The 19,466-nt window shown below is 34.5% G+C and overlaps 4 protein-coding genes across 4 annotated transcripts; 3 read left to right on the top strand and 1 right to left on the bottom strand.

Annotated features, from left to right (window-relative positions):
* LOC118035514 (GRAS family protein RAM1) lies at nt 1-2,049 on the top strand. The gene has a single exon (XM_035041101.2). The coding sequence runs from the start codon at nt 573-575 to the stop codon at nt 1,965-1,967; it is 1,395 nt and encodes a 464-aa protein (XP_034896992.1). The 5' UTR covers nt 1-572; the 3' UTR covers nt 1,968-2,049.
* A 4,132-nt stretch (nt 2,050-6,181) lies between these two features.
* On the top strand, nt 6,182-8,413 carry LOC118035515 (uncharacterized). Its single transcript, XM_035041102.2, has 4 exons — nt 6,182-6,363; nt 6,455-6,560; nt 7,505-7,653; nt 7,745-8,413. The coding sequence occupies exons 1-4, from the start codon at nt 6,223-6,225 to the stop codon at nt 7,844-7,846; spliced, it is 498 nt and encodes a 165-aa protein (XP_034896993.1). The 5' UTR covers nt 6,182-6,222; the 3' UTR covers nt 7,847-8,413.
* Nucleotides 8,414-9,309: 896 nt separating this feature from the next.
* LOC118035516 (FHA domain-containing protein PS1) lies at nt 9,310-14,277 on the top strand. The gene is made up of 7 exons (XM_035041103.2): nt 9,310-9,797; nt 10,384-10,622; nt 10,827-10,913; nt 11,019-12,806; nt 12,884-13,019; nt 13,135-13,496; nt 13,575-14,277. Exons 1-7 carry the CDS (start codon nt 9,476-9,478, stop codon nt 13,848-13,850), a joined length of 3,210 nt encoding a protein of 1,069 aa, XP_034896994.1. The 5' UTR covers nt 9,310-9,475; the 3' UTR covers nt 13,851-14,277.
* A 554-nt stretch (nt 14,278-14,831) lies between these two features.
* Nucleotides 14,832-17,602, bottom strand: LOC118035517 (protein SENSITIVE TO PROTON RHIZOTOXICITY 1). The gene is made up of 2 exons (XM_035041104.2): nt 17,227-17,602; nt 14,832-16,472 (listed from the first exon to the last, which is right to left on the bottom strand). The coding sequence occupies exon 2, from the start codon at nt 16,427-16,429 to the stop codon at nt 14,900-14,902; it is 1,530 nt and encodes a 509-aa protein (XP_034896995.1). The 5' UTR covers nt 16,430-16,472; nt 17,227-17,602; the 3' UTR covers nt 14,832-14,899.
* Between the last annotated feature and the right edge of the window lie 1,864 nt (nt 17,603-19,466).

Raw genomic sequence — 19,466 nt, 5'->3', positions numbered from 1 at the left:
AAAGTATCATCCAAGTTCAACTCCCTTTTCAAGCTACAGCAATCTAAGACAAGATTTTAAGCAAGAAAATGAACCACACTTGCATATGGCATCTAGGAGAAAGAAAGAAAGGACAAGTCGTCGAGAATGGTAGGTTTGGATTCCCCATTTTCCCAGCTGTTTTTTGTCGACTTCATGATGTCGTGTATGGCAACTTCCGAACAACTACCAAATTAGACCCTCAGAAAAACAACTCCATTTCCCATGGTATTTTCAAAGCATCCCTTTAGACAAACACAAAACTTTCGAAATGTTTTCTTGACCTAAGTCACCGGTTTCTTTGAGAATAAAAAGATGCTCATCTTCTGTCTCCCCCTTCCCTATTGGTAAGTCAAAAAAAAAAAAAAAAAAAACTCCTACCTCTTGTCTCTCTAGTCTTTTGTCCTATTTCCATGTAATGACACAATGGAATATACATGATTTATTCCAACGCCCCATTTCTTCGATAAAAACTCAACTGTGATCATCTTCTCTTTCTCAACCTAAAATTTACTTCTTGCAATATTTCTCTCCTTCATCTCTCTCTTGCATTGATGGAAGACATAGAAGAGGAGGAACTTTTGAATCTTAGCCTGGCGACTGTTACAGACTCCGGTGGTGGTGACATGAAAAGGAAGAGAAAGAGATCAAGGGCAGATCATGTTTTCAATCCTTTGATGAATAGTTACGAGGGTTGTAGTGAAGCGAAGATATATCGGCTACTCCAGATGAGGGAGCAGATGATAAAGCTAGACCATAAGAAGAAAGCAGCTGTTGAAGAAACTGGCAAAGGGCTTCATTTGATTCACTTGCTTCTCATAGCTGCTGCCACAGCAGCTGATGAGAACAATGTAGGCTCAGCCTTGGAGAATCTGACAGAATTATATCAAAGTGTCTCCTTCACCGGTGACTCGGTGCAAAGGGTTGTTGCTTATTTTGCTGATGGATTGGCTGCGAGGCTCCTCACCAAGAAATCTCCCTTCTACGACATGATCATGAAGGAACCAACAAGTGAAGAAGAGTTCTTGGCGTTCACGGATCTCTACAGGGTGTCTCCTTATTACCAGCTCGCTCATTTCACAGCAAACCAGACTATCCTTGAGGCCTATGAGAAGGAAGAAGATAATAACAACAGTGCATTGCATGTTATTGATTTTGACGTCTCCTATGGCTTCCAATGGCCTTCTCTGATACAATCTCTCTCCGAAAAGGCCAGCAGTGGCAACCGAATTTCACTGCGAGTAACTGGATTCGGAAAAAGTGCGGAAGAATTGCAAGAAACTGAGAGTAGATTAGTCAGCTTTGCGAAAGGGTTTCGCAATCTTGTCTTTGAGTTCCAAGGGCTGTTAAGAGGGTCTAAGCTCATCAACCTAAGGAAAAAGAAAAATGAAACAGTTGCTGTGAATTTAGTATTTCATTTGAATACTTTGAATGATTCTTTGAAGATATCTGACACATTAAAGTCAATACATTCACTTAACCCCTCCATTGTTGTCTTGGTGGAGCAAGAAGGTAGCAGAAGCCCAAGAAGCTTTCTATCGAGATTCATGGAGTCCTTGCACTACTTTGCAGCCATGTTTGATTCTTTAGATGATTTTCTTCCTCTAGAAAGCTCAGAGAGATTAAGCATCGAAAAGAATCATCTTGGTAAAGAGATCAAAAGCATGCTCAACTATGACAAAGATGATGCAAACTGTCCAAGATATGACAAGATGGAAACATGGAAAGGAAGGATGGAGGGTCATGGATTTGCAGGCTTGAAACTTAGCTCCAAGTCCTTGATACAAGCCAAGCTTCTTTTGAAAATTAGAACCCATTATTGTCCTCTTCAATTTGATGGAGAGAGTGGTGGAGGGTTCAAGGTTTTTGAAAGAGATGATGGGAAAGCTATTTCTCTAGGATGGCAAGATAGGTGTTTGATCACTGCCTCTGCATGGCATTGTGTATGATAGTTGCTGCATTATTGCCATTTCCAGCTAACATATTCATGATTTTTGTAACTTCAATCAAATAATAGAGTATTTACCATGATCATGCATGTTTTTTTGTGCTCATTACATTAAAATTAATCTTCATCCTGCTACCTAGCCTACTAAATATTGTTCTCTCTCTTTCTCAACCAAAAAACAAAAAATCATTGCCCTTTTTCAAAAGTTCTGATTTGGACCTTGGGAACAGATTGTCCCTTCAACTTCATACAATATTTTTTGAGGATCTCTCATGGGAAGGTGAAAATGGATGCCTTCTGTCTGATATTACCATGATCAATCCATCTTGGAGTAAACTTCACATCCCCGCAAGCTTGTGATAATGTCTTTTTACCAACCCATAAAAGATCGATGCTAGCAAGAGTGAATAATAATATTATAAAACTTATAAATTAGCTATTTATATAGTATGATTTTCCTCTTCTTTTTTCCCATTTGTTAACGATCATAGAGCTAGTTTTGGCCTGAGCTAGAGTAACTAATAGAACTCAAGCATCCCTAGGTCTTGTTCCCCGGCTCCCCAGCATTTTGGTGCATGAACTTGCATAAAACCAAACCAATTAGTCGTATGAATCTTATCAATTTATGTATAAAATCCAGTGTGGTTAATTTGCCCTAAATTTCCCATACGCCACAATGACATAATTACTTGTGTTTATGTCGTAGCTTTAACGTTTTGTGAACTTGATGGTGAGACGATACACATGAACCCAGCAATAAACATGTTTGTGGCAATATTCAATGCCCTAATTATGATAATTTCTGCTCCAGATGGAACCAAAGAGGACAAACTAATTATCCAAGAGAGTGGTTGGCTTGCAATTAGATAAATGTGTTTTTATATATCTTTAATTACTCTATATAATTTAAATATCACATCAAAAAGTAAAATTCTTACAGATTCATAGTTTCCAGTCACACTTGAAGATAATTTATTTTTAATCAAAAGACTTTCATGGTATAATAACCCTATTTTTTAAACTAATGACCAACTATAATGCTTTTTGTTTTCAAGACTTTGATATGAGATTTATTTAATTAACTTAATATAATTTATCTAGATCGGTATAATATACTTCTAACTTGATATTAATTTTTATAAAAATATATTATTTAATAGGTTAGATTTTAAATTCATGATTATTATTTTTTAAAAACACATTATCAATATTTGAATATTTTTTTAGTGTTAAAAAAAGAGAGAGATTAATTCGACTCTATTTCTTTTGCATGTTTTTTTATATGATTATCTAATTCAATAAAAAAAAAAATGATTCTAAAAAACAAATTAAGCTATTTAACATAATCTAGTCCTTGTCCATATTACAAGACCATATATAAATATATACATCTCTGATTTTTTAATTTAATATTTAATTATTATAAATAACTATTTTTTAAATTTATTATAACAAATGGTTTTTAATTTATTTAATTAAATATATGTATAAGATTTTCAGTAGTTTATGATTATAATTTTTCTTGGTGTCATAAAATGTATTAAAATACTTGCATATTTATACCTTTTTTTTTTTTTTTTTGCCAGAAAAAAAGTTCCAATCCACATCATAGCTCGGGCCACATTAGTTAGTGATTAACCATTAACTATTATTGTCCTCTTTGAACGGCAAAACAACTGCAATCCAAATTCCAAACCCTCCCACGTACGAAACATCAAAAAATAAAAAATAAAAAAGTCCTTTTCATCCCTGCGTAGAAATTAACATCCAAGTAGTTGTAGCAATAACGAGGGTAGTTGGGTAATATGGTAGTAATTAATTTTTAAAATGTCTTTTTATTTATTAATATATTAAATTAATAATTTTTATTATTTTTTTAAATTTATTTTTGACATTGATACTTCAAAATACAAAAAAAATTAATTTTAAACTAAACAAAATTAAAGTTTTCATTAAAAAAAAAAAAAAAACCTAATGCATGCTATAAATATAAACTTTAAAAAACAGATTAACTTACTCAGTGTATACAGTACATTTGATCTAATCTATTTACCGATCAATGGTGAGCAGCCTTTGTTTTTTTTTTTTTTTTTTTCCGATTACAATAAAAATAAAAATAATGATTATAAAAAATCCGGTATTTGATAAACAATCAAATGTGATTTGGCTGTCCCTGATCATATTATTTTAAATATTAATTAGCAATGACGTTTTTTTATCTCAAATTTTCAATGTGGTGTAATACTTGAAATAGCAAAGAAAAACTTAAATTTTTTCAGATTTTATTAATTAAGATCTATATAAGTTGATCTAGATATCTATATTAATAAAAAAAAATTATTAATTAATTTTGTTTGAGAAACTATTCTTACAAAGTTGCATGTATTATTCTTCCTTGACGGAATAATACTATTTTGTAAAAAAATAGGGTTTCATGAAGGAATTGTGTAAGTCTTATAATAATATCAACATTAAAATAGAGAATAAAATTTGGGATATATATCAGAATTTAAGTTTATTCTCCTCACAATTCACAAAGGTTTAGGGGTGGTGGGAAATACCTGCGCTTTATATTTGAAATGTTTATTTTTGATTTGATTCAATTTTATTAAAAAAATAATAATTAAATCAAATTTTAAAAAAAATCGAAACCGAACCGAACCGACTAGTTTCAGTTTGGTTTGGCTTTTTAGGACAAAAACCGGTTCAAACCCGTTTGGCTTGGTTATGACTCGGTTTGGCTGAGTTTTTTCGATTTGGCTTGGTTTTTTTTTTTCCAGTTTGGCTCGGTTTTTTTTTTTTTTTTGTTTGGCTCATTTTTTTTGTTCGGTTTTTTTCGGTTTCAGGGTGTATAAAACTGAAACCGAATCGAACTGGTCGGTTTTTTTAAAATTTTTATTAATTTAATTAGTTTTTTTTACAATTCAGTTTTTCTTATTATTTTTTCAGTTTAATCAATTTTTTTTTTTTGGTTACTCTACTTTCTACATTCTAAAACCAAGTCATTAATTGCCTTTAAACTACGAGTCGTTAATGAATAGTCAAAATCCACTTGTGAGCATAGTTGTAGGATCCGACCCTTTGAAATCCGGGTTAAGGGTCTATTGTTTTTTAATTAAATAATATTATTTTATATTAAAAAAAAATTAAAACAACATTATTTTTAAACAAGATTTTTTAAAATATAATATTATTGTCCTCTTTAAAGAACGGCAAAACAACTGCAAACCAACCCCTACCCCCCGATACGATTTATAAAATAGAAAAGAAAAAAAAAAAGAGTCCTTTTCATCACTGTATAGAAATTAACATTCAAGTAGTTGTAGCAATAACGAGGGTGGTTGGGTAATAAAGTAGTAATTAATTTTTAAAATATCTTTTTATTTATTAATTTATTAAAATAATAAATTTTTTTTTTTTATTTTTTAATATTAATACTTATTCAAGATATTAAAAAATTAATTTTAAATAAAAAAAAAATTTCATTAAAAAAATGGAACACGGCTATAAATATACACTTGAAAAAACATATTAACTTACTAAACTAGGTGTATATAGTTCATTTGATCTTATCTCTTTACCGATCAATGGTGAGCAGCCTTTGTTTTTTTTTTTTTTTTTTTTACCATTACAATAATAAAAATAATGATTATAAAAAATCCAGCATTTAATAAACAATATTAGAATATTGTAATAAAAAAATAGCAATAAAATTTGGGATATATATCAGAATTTAAGTTTATTCTCCTCATAATTCACAAAGTTTTAGGGGTGGTGGGAAGACCTTCACTTTCTAGTCACATTCTAAAGCCAAGTCATTAACTGCCTTTAAACTACAAGTCGTTCGTTAATAGGATCCGACCCTGTTGAAATCCGGGTCAAGGGTCTATTGGTTTTTAATTAAATAATATCGTTTTAGATTAAAATAAATAAAATAACATTATTTTAAATAAAGTTTTTTATAATATATGCTTAATTGTGCATTGTCAATTTTAACCGGGTCATTCAAGTTACCGGTTGGCTTGCTAGGTATTTCAAGGTTGACTGAGTCAACAATTCAAATGAAAACTCGGCTCAGGCTAGGTGTAGACAGATCATTGGGTCGATCAGAGGGTTTAATAACTATGCTAGCAAGTATGCAACGTGGACATGTTTAATTGGTCATCCTGCAAAGCTTGGTGACGTGGCGAATTCAAAAGAAGTAGAAGTAGAATCCTGTGTTAACCTAGCAGAGTAGAAGACGGAAAGAGAGAAAAATGGAAGAGCTGAAATCAGCGTTGGAAGCTCACATGGACCAGATGGCGGATCTGGTCCAGAAACTGTCATCGGAGCTCCGATCCGGATTCCGACCCGCCATTGATAATTTCATCGGTTTTTTCCACGCCATTGACTGGACGGTACCCATTTTTTGCTTATTTTTTTAAAAAAAGATTTTTAGGGTTTATATTGAAAAGAAGCTGAATTTTTTGTGTGTTTTGTTTTGGACAGGAACCTTGGTTAATGGGTTTAATAGGATTCCATTTGGCGTTGCTGATACTAACAGTCGTTTCAAGGAAACATATTAACTTCCAGATGTCTTTTTTCCTTGTAGCTTGTAAGTTTCTTCCTCTTTTTTTCTTTCACTGTAAATTTGGATTGAATGCACTAATGGGTTGTCAGATTTTTTTGAAGTTTAGGTAAATTATCCATGCAAGATCAAAGCTTTTTTTTTTTTTTTTTTGAAAATGCTTAATTTGTCTTCCAAAGTTATGGACTGGTGTAAAACACATTGCATGTATTAGTTGTGGAACATGGGAATAGCAGTTTAATAGTAATAGCTTTTCAGTAATGTACTCTTGGCATGAGAATTGTGGGACGGTGTATTGCCATCTAATAATGATAGTGGAATTTTGTAAAGATGCTTATCATAGAGCTGGACTTTTAATCGTAATTTGGATTGATCTATATCATTAAAGACTTCTTTTACAAAATGATTCTAAGAGGACGTGCAGAATTTATTAAAACAGTGTCTGTGTGTGGTTGTGTCTAAATGTTAGAAATTTGAACTAATTGTTTCTGATTGCCTGTGTCGTGCTTTTGGAAGTAAGACAGCTAAAATTACTGTTATGGGCTTCAAGAGCCTTCAAATGAAAACCATTTTTGGAGTCAAAAAGTCATCTAGATTCTTGTTTGTATTAGGTGCTTAGTTTCAATGTTGATTCACAAATGTCACCTAAACTCTTCATGCTGACAATAAAAGACACTTAAAGCTAGTTTTTTAGGTCACAACTCCATGTTTCCCAAAATCATTTTTCTACCAGCTGACTAACCACTGCTTGTAGTTCACAGTGCCAAATAAAAAATAAAAAAAAATCATTTCAGTCCCCAATATCAAGTTTTCATCAGCTTGTATTTCTGTGGGCTGTGGGTAAGGTCAATGCCTATTCTGGAATCTGAGTTCATGCAACACTCACTGATGTGTTCTTCTATTGTAATTTCCATGCTCAATGCAGAAATCCTTGGATATCTGATCCTATTTAGTCATTTGGTGTCATGTAGTGGCTGGTGTATACTTATCAGAGAGGCTTAACAGAGTCTTGGGTGACAACTGGAGGAGCTTTGCAAGCCAGAATTACTTCGATCCACATGGACTTTTTCTTTCGGTACTCTGGTCTGGGCCTCTTCTTATCATTGCATCCATTATTCTGGTGAGTGTTTGCAGTCACCTTTTTAATCTGCTTGCATTTTATGTCTGTTTCATTTCCTGCAACTTGTTCTGATCCTATTATGTCTTTGCAGATAAACACTCTCTTTTCCTTGTGTTACATGATCGTTCGTTGGAAAAGGGCTGAGCTAAGACATCGTGCTAGGCTGGCTCGTGAAAGTAACAAGCAGGATTGATCTTCACCTGCCTGGTGCTCTGTGAGAGAGATTGAAGAGCCACTTCTTCCCTTGAGGCAGTTTTGGGGTTAAAGTTAGATTGGGGATATGTTTTTTTTAACTCTTTCACACAAAATCTATTGTTTTGTTTTTTTTTTTTGGTTCTTTTCAGTTTTTAATGGTATAAAATATCACATGGGATGTGCAATCCTGCATTATGCACTAGTTCATTTTACGTCCAGTGGATCAATTAGTTAAAAATACTCCAATTACACCGCTTTTGATATGCTTTGCAACCATTCATGAATCATTTCGGGTCCTGAATTTTCTTTTCCTAGGTTTTGTGGTGTTCGGGCCTTGCTAGCAATGAGAACTGTGAGTTCATAACAAGGAAGATCAGTGTCAAAGACATGCCTCATGAATGGGACTTTCATGTTTGAATAGTTTGCTTTCTTGTGAATGCTAGGAAAATAACTAGAGATCTATTTCTCCGGAAAGCGTCTTTCAAAAGCTTACTTCTCTGTGATTGCCTTCAATCTCTGGCATCCTTGAGCGTGGATATTGAAGAAAACAATTTCCCTTCTGCCATCTCTTTCTTTTGATACCAAATCGATCCTTTTCCTCCTGTTTTAAGATTCTCATAGAGAAAGAATTCATTTTAATCCAAAAAAAAAAAAAGGTTTTTCTTGCATCCATTTAAGATGAGTTTTTCAAATAGTAAAAGGTAAATAGTTAGCATTTCTGGATGCATAGTTATAAAACTCAATATAGGATGAGATAAAATTAATTAAAATTTTGTTTTGATATAAATATATAATTTTTTTTAAAAAAGTTAATGATATCATAATTGAGTTTTATTTTGGTCAATCAGGCCATGAATTCATTGCATTAAATTAAATAATTTTTTATTTTATTTTTTCTTTAAATTAGACCGATTTAAGTTTGAGGATAGTTTGAGTTTTGAGATAATTTTCCTAGTTAGTTCAAATTTTATAAATAAGAGTTTTAAGATAATTCTTTAAGTTAGTTCGAGTATTATAAGCATGATTGAGTAAGTTAAATTTATTTTATTTTGTCTAATATGAGAATTCAATCCTTACAAGTAAAGCTTAATCATAGTACCAATCTTGCCGGGTTATTAAAATTTTATATTTTGGATGATAATAAACATACATTTTCATTACATACATTTGGAACCCTCGATTATGTATTTTAACCGATAGGCTATGTACCCATAAAAGTAGGAATACTTGGATTAACTGTGTACAACCTCCACAATACCATAACATCTAGCCTCTCAGAACATGACACGTAGCAAGTACGGCTTCTCTTCCCTCTGTGAAATGACATCGTTGACCTCACCTTGCCATATGTACGCCCACGATCGGTTTAAACAACATCATCCATAGCACCAGCAATGACTAATCTTTATCGATCCAGCATGGCAAGGAGATAAATAGCCGTTGCAGTAACACCAAAAACCCTAACGGTCACCATTTTCAAAATAAAAATTCAAAATCGAAGTTCCTCTCTCCATCACCACAAGATAACCATATAAAACCCATCTCTGTCTCTTTCTTTAAAACTAAGATTCTGCTTTCTCTCTCGAGAAACCCAGGAAAGAGGGATTTTTCTTAAACCCCAAGAAAAATGGCAAGCAACAAAGAGAAAAAACCTGAAGAAGAAGAAGAAGAAGAAGAGAGAAAGATCCCACTTTTTACAGTACTAAGGAACGGTGCAATTCTCAAGAACATTTTTGTAATCGACAAGTCACCATTACCTTCACCAACATCTTCAGAGCCGTCCATTGAAAATGAAGACAACCCAGTTCAAGAAACTGAAGAAATCTTGACTTTTGGTAGACACCCAGATTGCAATATTGTTTTAAATCACCCCAGCATTAGCAGATTCCACCTTCAAATCAATTCAAGACCCTCTTCACAGAAGCTCTTTGTCACAGATTTATCTTCTGGTAATTTCAGTTTTCTTCCTTTATATTAGTTTCATTGTAGATTTTAGTGGGCTTTCCTTGTTTTTTATGGTCTATTGATGTCATTCGTTCCTTTCTTGACTTATGTTTAATTCTTTGAAAATTGCGTTATTATAAGTTGTTAGGCTAAATTTGTTTCTGTTCTTTGACATTTTTGTGTGATCATTGAACTGGGTTCTTGATTCTTGATGTTTTCTTGCGTTATTATGTACTTGTAGGGTGGATGTCACTGAATTTGCTTTTTACGGGTTTCTTTTTCTTGATGGGTTGCTTTATTGCTTTTCTTATTTTTTTAGTCAATTCTCTTGCTCTTAGATTATCACTGAATCAGGTTTTTGATGGATTCTTGGTTAGTGTTTTATTGTATTACTACGCCTTAATAGGATATCTGCTCTTGGTCTATATTTAGCTCTATTTGGGTTGTCGCTGGATTTGGTTTTTATAGTTTCTTTTTTCTTTCTTGAATTACTGTTTAGTATGTGACAATTGAGTTGTTGTTTGATTTATTTGATTCTTCAAATTGGGTTTTAATTTTTTTTTTTTTATGGGGTTCCTGTTTCTTGTATAGTCCATGGGACTTGGGTTTCAGGGAAGAAGATTGAGCCGGGGTTTCGTGTAGAGCTCAATGAAGGTGATACAATAAGGGTTGGTGGCTCTACTAGGTACTACAGGCTGCACTGGGTTCCTTTGAGCCTTGCATATGATATGGAAACCCCATTTATATCACCATTAGATATGGCAATGATTGGAGAGAAGCGAGAGGAAAATCTAGTGCTTGAAGAAGAAAATGAGGCGAAAATGTCTCAGGTGAGAGAATCATGCCTTAGTTTGTATATACTAGAATGTCCACCTGATGTTTGTAAGTTATTCGCAAATTTTGTTCTTTCAATTTGTTCGATGAGAATCCAGAGTTGATTGTTGAGGCAGTTTAATCGTTGACTGATGGTTTTTCTTGAAATATTACTTATTTATGTCTTTATTTTTTACCTTCTGTGTGTTGGGATCGTATAGGATGAGAACTTAATGGCAACTGAAAGAGAATCTGTTGAAGAGAAAGGCTCACTGGAAGTGGCAGGAAAAGATGATGAAAGATATCAGGTGAGAAATTGTGGTTGAAGCGGACCAAATTGTGGATAAGTGGTACAGCAGAAAATGCAATTGATTAATATTTATGCATTTTTCTTGGTTGTGTCTTTTGTGCAGGCCATGGATTCTACATCAGTTGAAAATAGAGAAACAAAGTCTTTGGATTTAATATTACAGGATGTAGGCTCCTTGTATTGTGAGGAGATTTGTGAGTCAATTGCAAAGAAAGAGATCTCGTCAGCTGCTTTAGTGCCTGATGAAAGCATGGATTCTTTGTTTTATGATGCAAATGAAGATATAGAAATCTCGTTCAGAAATGACCATAATGTGAAAAGCCCCACAACTGTCCAGGGAGTTATTTCGGAAACTAAGTGTCGGCAATATGATGGACATAACCAGAGCCCTGAATATTTTTCTGTTCGACAAGACCTGCCGGAGACACAAACCAAAGGGAGTTCAATGATCAGAGAATCCAATGCTGTGTTTTCTTCCTTGTCCACTGCAGAAGTGGAATCTCAGTCAGCCTCTGAGATACTAGGAGCAACAGAAAATGGAAGCTTATTGAGGAAAGGCCATGAACCAATTAATATCTTCTCTCATGGGATAGAAATGGTGAACTTGTCTTTGCCTGTAAAAGATCTTTCAGAGAATGACAGTAAAAAAGTCAGAAAAGAAAACCAGACTCTAGAGCATCTTGTTGCTTTAGAACTAACATATAAAGAAGGAAACCAAGGGAATTTCACAGCAAATCTGCTGGTGAACCTGAACTCCACATGTTCTGATGACCAAGCTGTTTCTTTAAAATCAACATATGAAGAAGGAAACCAGGAGACTTTCACTGCAAATCTGCTGGAGAACCTGAACACTTCATCATGTTCCGGTGACCATGCTGTTGCTTTAGACCCAACATATGAAGAAGGAACCCGGGAGCATTTCACTGCAAATCTGCTGGAGAACCTGAACACTTCATCATGTTCTGATGACCATGCTGTTGCTTTAGACCCAACATATGAAGAAGGAACCCAAGAGAATTTCACTACAAATCTGCTGGCAAACCTGAACTCCTCATGTTCTGATGACCATGCTGCTGCTGATATGCTTGAAGTGGAAAACCAGAATCTTTCAAGGGATGACCATGGGCAGAGTGAATACACCAGCATCTGCTCTGCGCTCCTTGAAGCGGAATCTGTGAGCTCATCTTTTCCTGAAGGACTCCTCTCTGAGATCATAGATAGCAAAAAATGCCAGACCCCAGAATCCGTACTTGCTTCAATTGAAAACCAGGAGAACTTGCAGAGCTCTCACGTCAGATCAGAGAAAAAACAGAGCTCTCGTAACATCTGGTCAAGAAGAGGGAAACCCAAAGCTGTTCTTCAGCTTCAAACAAGTAGGGGTAGAGAAAAGAATAGAGGAGATGATGTTGAATGGGAGAATCAGGAGAATATTGAGAATAGATCAATCTCAAAGACTATTTTCCCTGGTTCAGAAGCAGCAGAAGAAGTCCTTACCCCAGGCAAGGAGAATTACTCACCAAATACTCTTCTGTTGAAGTCCTTGAAAAAGAAGGGTAAACGAGAAGAAACGCAACTTTCCAACTCACGCAGATCAACCTCTTCAAAAATTGCTTTTAGTCCCTATAAGCAACCAGAAGAAGAGATGATCGCCTCTCCAGACAAAGAGAACCAGACACCAAAAGTTCTCCAACAAACAAAATTAGCTATACCAGCTTCAAGGAATCAAGTGAAATTCAAGCAAGAGATGGCACTAGAGGAGTGTAAGGCAGAAAGAGTTCCACTACAATCTTTACTTGTGAATTTCTCAGGAAATAGCAATTCTGAAGCTTCAGTCCCTAACGATGCTACAAGAAGCAGTATTTCTGTTAATTGTTCTCAAATTATGCGGAAGGTGACAAACCTGTCTTCTATTTTAAGTTTAACATTTCGCTCCTGTAAACTAGGTTAATAAATGGAGTTCATTTGCAGAGTAACTTCACTGGAGATGGAAAGAGAAGATGGACCATGGTGGCAGATACAGCTTCTCTTGTGGACAAGGAGTCTAGGAAGTCATTACAGCTTTTACAAGGTCTCAAGGGGACTCATTTGGCCATTCCAAAAATGGGTAAATAAATTTTGAACAATTTTCAATATCATCTCTCTTGCTGTTCTAAATTTTAGAGCTATATGTTACTAAATTTCATTTCTGACAAATATCGGTGTCTGTTTTATAACATCAGTGATAAGGGAACTAGATTGTTTGAAGCGTCGTAGTAGCTTGTTTAGAAAGAAAACGGAGGCATCATTGGTGTTGGAATGGATAGAAGAGTGTATGGTGAGAACACCATGGTGGATTCATGTCCAGAGCTCAATGGAGGAGGGAAGGCACATAGCACCAACCCCACCTGCTTCTCCACAGTCACGATTCAGTCAGGGAAGTGAAGGGTTTCCGTGTGGGACAGGAAGCTTTCTAGAAATTGTTTCACCAACAGCGGAAGACCATATCCTTGAATATGCTCTTTCCTATAGGAAAATGAATAGAGATGGACAGCTCATCCTTCTAACTAATGACGTTACCCTGAAGATCAAAGCCATGTCAGAGGTACGTTGCTATCAACTCTCTCCCTGTCTTCGTATTCTTACACTAGAAAATGAAAATGTGTTTGTGTTTGTTTTTCAGGGGTTGTTTTGTGAGACAGCCAAGGAATTTCGTGACAGTCTGGTGAACCCCTTCTCTGAGAGGTTCTTGTGGGCTGACAGTTCTCCTAGAGGACAGACTTGGTCTGTCTCGGACGATTTAGTTTTGAAGGAAAGGTATTACCGAAGCCCTTCAAAGAAATCATCTAAAGGAGAAGGTGCAAAGGGCTTGAAGCTCATTCTGCTTCATAATTCTCAGTATGGGCAGATCAGTCAGTCAGAACAATGTAGTTTGTTCAGAAACAGATACTTGTTTTAGCAATTCAATGGTAAAGTTGAGTTGGCCACTTTTTTTGGTCTTGGAGAACATCAAGTAGCAGTTCTTTTGAACGATGAGTTTTTCTATTTAGTATGATGAAAAGTGGTGACCGGGATTTCAACATTATCTTTCCCACTAAATGAAATCTCCCTTGAGATGAAGCAGGTTTATTTGCTGTGTGAAGAGATTTGAGTTTGATCGTAATTTAGTGGGATTTCAACATCACATTTTTATATTTTTCGTCCTGGATTTGGGGTCATCTAACATGTAGCCATCATGGAGAGGATATTCCAGGAGGAAAATGGCATCTCAGCAACATGCCACTCAGTTGCTCTCATTATTTCATAAAGTTTTTTTTAATGATTTGTGTCGACTTTAACGGCAATTGCTGGCTTCTTAATGCATGATTCATTATATTTTGGTTTTATTCAATACATAATTTATTATGTATTGGCTTTATTCCCAGATTCCTGAACAATGTCACAAGTTGTGATGTGAAAGTGCTAGTTGGCTGGCAATCTTTAAATCAAAAGCTACTTTTGTTAAGGAATTATTTGGAAGTGATGAGCCTGGAAGAAGAAACAAGAAAAAGGATAAGGTGGGGTGGGGTGGGTAGCATCGTCTGTTTTATGCAATGAAGTTGTCGAAGACGAATAACAAGCCTGGAAGCAACCACTGCTGCAAAGAAATTACCCCTTCCAAAACAGTTCTACCTGTTAAACACACCAAAATAGTTTCTCGCTTTCAGCTTCAAAAACCAGTTTGAAAATTTCTGGGCCTCGCAAAATGCTGTTTACTAGACAGTGAAGACACCAACTGCGAAAGGCCCCATATTCCAAATTCACCACTAGTGTATCTTATACTATCAAAAACTATCACAAATTTCTACATTGTTAAACCAAGTATGATGTTGAAATATTATGGGGTTCAAGTGGAATGAACCTTTGATATAGTGGAATATTAAAACTTACCTTAAGGAAATGGCTAAAGAACAAACATTTATTTGAACTCATGAAATTACATGCACCTTACATATATGACAACGACTATCATGGGGCTTCAAGAAAGGAGAATGAACTTTCTGAATCATCAAATGGGGGTCGAGGGAACTCATGGAATCCACCAAAATTACACGTATCAAAGCTCAATGGTGAGAAATAACTAGCAGGATCATCAGCATCCTCCTTCACTTCGATAACATTTCGAGCCCCACTTCCGCTACCAGCATTGGAGCCAAGGCTGAAATTTGTGTTTCCAACCTTACTTGATGCTTCATTCCCATCCACTTTATCACATGAAACATAAGGTCCTTTAGTTTCCTCAAGAGGGATAGCAGGAGTATGGCCCTGGAACAGAGCAATGTGTCCAAAAAGCTTGTCTTTCCTCGAGAATGTTGTGCCACAGGAACAAAGCCATTTATCCTTCCCACAATGCTTCTCATGAGTTTTGAGATCTGCCATAACTGAGAACTTCTTGGTGTTGCATCGGCTGCAAATGTAGCTTTTGTCACAATGAGTTCGCTTGTAATGGTTTTTGACACATAAAATAGTCTTCAAAGGCTGAAACTTCTTGTGATCCTTGTTTCGCTTGCAACCAGCAAAAGGGCAGGAATACCTCTTAATAATCACTGGTTCTGAGCTGGGTTCTTTGTTGGGTTTTGCAAGTGCAGCAGGGGTTTTGTACTCATCACCATGGCCTCTCATATGCATCCTCAAGTTTGCATCCCGCTTAAACCCCTTCCCACATATTGTGCAAAAGTGGGTGTGTGGCGCAAGTATTTCTTCCTTTTCTAGTTGTAATATATCATAGGAACCAGGCGGAAGGTTCTCTCCTTCATCAGCATCTTCTTCCTCTTTCATTTCATGTTCTTCAATGGAGTGGTTCTGTTCAGTCCCGCAATTTCCTGTAACATCCATCTGGTTGCACTGATCAGAAACTTTACTTGCACTACCATGTTGCGGCTGTGGAGCACAGTTCATGCCAGCCAAAGGAGGAAAAAGAAGCCCCCCAAGCTGTCCAAACTGTCCATTAGCAGTGCCTGTAGAAAATGTATGTTTCACAGATGGAAGAAGACTACCTGCAGTGGAGATCAGCTGAACAATTATTGAAGTAAGATCAGCAGTTATGAGCTGTTGTTGCTGAGTTACAAGTTGATCCTGTCCCCCTAGAGCCTGGCCTTTGCGGCCACCAATTAAATGCACCAAATCTTGGAGATGATGGATCTTTTGCTCCAGAAAAGAAAGATTATTGAGCATGGATCTAGGATCCCAGTCTTGTAATTTGCTTGTTTGAAGTGCCTCATTATTTTGTCCATCTTCTTGATCCAGGACTTTGGGTTGGTTGTTGCAGTTGGAAGAAAGCAGATATTCAGATTCTGATGCTTGGTTGAATTCTCGGAAAGGCGGCTCAATTCTAATACCATAATCTAAAATGGAGGTGTCATCCCATTTCTGCTCCTGCTGCTGTAAATTGAAATTGGTAAAGGATGGATTTTCCAAGGCCATCTTTCTCGGTAATCCATTACTGGAGGATGAAGGATTTGCCCATGCATCTAGAGATGGCCTATCTTTAGGTTCCATTATGTACTCCTCTTAGTATGTGTAGATCAATGCTAACAAAAAGCTGGAATTTATGCGAGGAATTAGAAAATCTTCATCAGAATCCTAAGCTTTAGTGCGCAATAAAATAAATTTCTGAACTTGGAAAATTGATTTCTAAACAAAAAATACAAGACCAAAATCTCAATCTATTAACCTTTCATTACCATTTCCCCCCTGATTACCAGTAGTTTTTGAAAAACAATATCGATTTCCCATATCATGATAGAAAATCAACACATAATTTTCCTCCACACATTTACTGATGAGATCAGCATCCTTCAATGCAAAGACAGAAATAAAACCCCCCTTTGCATCTAAAGTCAAACCCCTCACTCTTAACTCAAGATCCAAATTCTCTCTCATTTAACCCATAATCAATTCTATTAAGCTCAGATACAAATTAAAAAAAAATCCAAACTTTACTTAAGAAAGATCCTCGATCTCTTCTTCTTTTATTAAAGAAGAAGAAGAAGAAGAAGAAGCTCTAAACAAGAATCTATACCAGCACAAAGCCTAATCCATCCTAAAAATCCCATCTTTTTTCAATCCAATGAGTTACCCAATTCCCCAAATACCATTCCAAAACTCTTAAGCAAACCATTAAAGCAAGCACAAATCAAAACATCCAATCATTCATTCAAGACCCTAAATCAAAAAAGCATATAAATTGAGACCAAATCAAACGAACACAAGACATATAATTGGAAGAAGCGATAAAAAGCAGCAAGCTTTCAATAAAACAAAAACAAAGAGAAGCAGCAGAACTCGAGTCTCACCAGATTCAAGACACGCTTTGCTTCAACTTGGCTGCGCCATTTATTTTGAGAAAGAGAATGGAAAAGAAAAACTGGGCTCCAACAGCATCAATATATCAGCAAAAGTCTCAGTTAGCAATGAGGACACAGTGTCACCATAACCAAATCAATCCCACAAATCAGGACCGTTAGTTTGTCACTTCTGATTTGATTGATGGAAACCCTTCAATCGGAACCGTCGGCTGGGTCAATCATGATGAGTGGTGGCTGGTAAGTGGACAAATTGACCAAAAAAGACAACTTTTGCTGAGTCTCATTGGATCAGAAAAAGACGGGTCCCATACAACAAAGGAAGATTCTCTATGTGGCTCCTTGATGCATCTGCACTCATTTGCATTGCATTTGACTAGGTTTCCGTGTTTTATTTTATTTTTATTTTATTTTTCTTGTAGGGCTTCAATAAAAGAGGTCAATGAGATTTTAATAACCATCCATGATCTGTCACCTAATTTTGCTATTGTTTTCGAGGGAGTGGGGATTTACCCCTTACCAGGAAGCTACCATTTCCATGGAGCTTTTTGTCCTTCCCCCCTTTTCTTCTCCCTTTTCTTTTCAGGTATGGAAGACTTCTGAAAAATTTTGGTGTCCGCAGTCACCCATGGCAACTTCTAGTTCACGTTAGGACCCAATTATACACTACGCTTAAGAAATCAACACCGTGTATGATAGCTATAAAACTAAATAATTGAACGTGAGAGTAAATATAAAAACTTCATGTGCTTTACTATAAATTATAAAGTTAAATTTTTAATTAATGCTATAATAAATGGAGAAATGAAAACGAATAATTGAAAATATAATATATATATATATATAAATTATCAATAAGATAAAAATAAAATAAAAATCAAAGAAAAATATTTAAAAAAACCTTAATAAATAGACCATCCACAAATAATAAAATTGATTTTTTTTTTTCACAAAATCAAATATTAATACAATATCAGATTTGTTTTTTTAGTTATAATAATTTTTTAAAAAACAAATCGAATAAATTAAGAATCTTTATTTTTTTTAACAAAATTGAATATTCATTATGTTTTTTTTTAAAATATGATATCTTCATAAAGAATAAATTATAAAATTTAATTTTTAATTTAAATAAAGCCGCTGATGTATCATTTCATAATTACATTATCGGTATAGATTTTATAAATTCTTTTAAAATATAAACACAATTAAAAAATTTATTCTAACTTTTAACTGAAAACTCCCTTTTACATTAATAGAGTTTATCACTGCAAGTTTTGAATCTTACTTAAAAAAATATGATCGGAAGCTTAGGTTATTACAGAAGTTAAACATGAATTAATTACATGAATGTTTTCCGCAAGTGATGGCATTTATATAAGAGCACATAAACAATGATAAATATCATTTTTAATCTAAAAATTAGATTCATATATTTTTATATACAAAAACTTCATTTTCCTACTCATATTATTAATTTAATATGAGATATACCACTCACATATGTACTCTACCCTTAATAATGTTTTAATAATACGAGCATAGCCTTTTTTATATTAATAGTGTTTTAACTTAGTTAATTGGTTTTTTTAATGAATCCAATTATTTTCTTTTGCTTATTTATTAATTTTATGTTTTTCTAAAAAAAATTTAAATATATAAGTTAACTAAATAGGTGGCTCAAGGTTATGCCACAAGCCAGGTCAATCTTTTCTTAACATAAAAAAAAAAAAAAAAAAGATGTTTAGGTGATAATAACTCAAATCAACCCAAGATAACTTGATTAACATGTGATCTAAGATATGAGATTGGGATAACTATGTAAAAAAAATCAAAAAAAAATCACAAAGCTTAAGGCCTAATAACCTTTTGTCAAACAATAAAATTGAAAAAAAAATATATCAATTTTAAAAAAATATATCAAAGAAAAAAAACATGTGTCAACCTGAGTTAACTTGACTACCACGCAACGCACAATACGAACCCGTGATAAAAAAAAATAATTTAACACAAATATATGAAAAAAGGTCAAAGTTGAATCAATAAAAAAAAATAGAAAAAACTTGAGTAAACTCGGGTTAACTTGATTAATCTGCATTCGAGATAACTTGAAAAAAAAAATTCACAAAGCTTAAAGGCCAACAATTTAATATCAAATGATGAAAGTGAAAAAAAATCAATTTTATAAAAACAAATGTTGAGAAAAAAAAAAAAAACTTGAGTCAACCTAT

Source organism: Populus alba, chromosome 13, assembly GCF_005239225.2.
Source record: "Populus alba chromosome 13, ASM523922v2, whole genome shotgun sequence".
In the NCBI taxonomy this organism is placed as follows: Eukaryota; Viridiplantae; Streptophyta; class Magnoliopsida; order Malpighiales; family Salicaceae; genus Populus; species Populus alba.
Note: the sequence above shows the minus strand (reverse complement) of the source record. Positions and strands in the feature narration are given on the sequence as shown.

What these genes read in the sequence shown, in the direction of transcription:
- LOC118035514 (XM_035041101.2), top strand. Translation starts at nt 573, where the DNA reads ATGGAAGACATAGAAGAGGAGGAACTTTTGAATCTTAGCCTGGCGACT.
- LOC118035515 (XM_035041102.2), top strand. Translation starts at nt 6,223, where the DNA reads ATGGAAGAGCTGAAATCAGCGTTGGAAGCTCACATGGACCAGATGGCG. An exon ending in TCCACGCCATTGACTGGACG is followed by an intron (nt 6,364 to 6,454) that starts GTACCCATTTTT and finishes TGTTTTGGACAG; the next exon opens with GAACCTTGGTTAATGGGTTT. An exon ending in GTCTTTTTTCCTTGTAGCTT is followed by an intron (nt 6,561 to 7,504) that starts GTAAGTTTCTTC and finishes GGTGTCATGTAG; the next exon opens with TGGCTGGTGTATACTTATCA.
- LOC118035516 (XM_035041103.2), top strand. Translation starts at nt 9,476, where the DNA reads ATGGCAAGCAACAAAGAGAAAAAACCTGAAGAAGAAGAAGAAGAAGAA. An exon ending in ATGAGGCGAAAATGTCTCAG is followed by an intron (nt 10,623 to 10,826) that starts GTGAGAGAATCA and finishes GGGATCGTATAG; the next exon opens with GATGAGAACTTAATGGCAAC. An exon ending in AAGATGATGAAAGATATCAG is followed by an intron (nt 10,914 to 11,018) that starts GTGAGAAATTGT and finishes TCTTTTGTGCAG; the next exon opens with GCCATGGATTCTACATCAGT.
- LOC118035517 (XM_035041104.2), bottom strand. Translation starts at nt 16,429, where the DNA reads ATGGAACCTAAAGATAGGCCATCTCTAGATGCATGGGCAAATCCTTCA.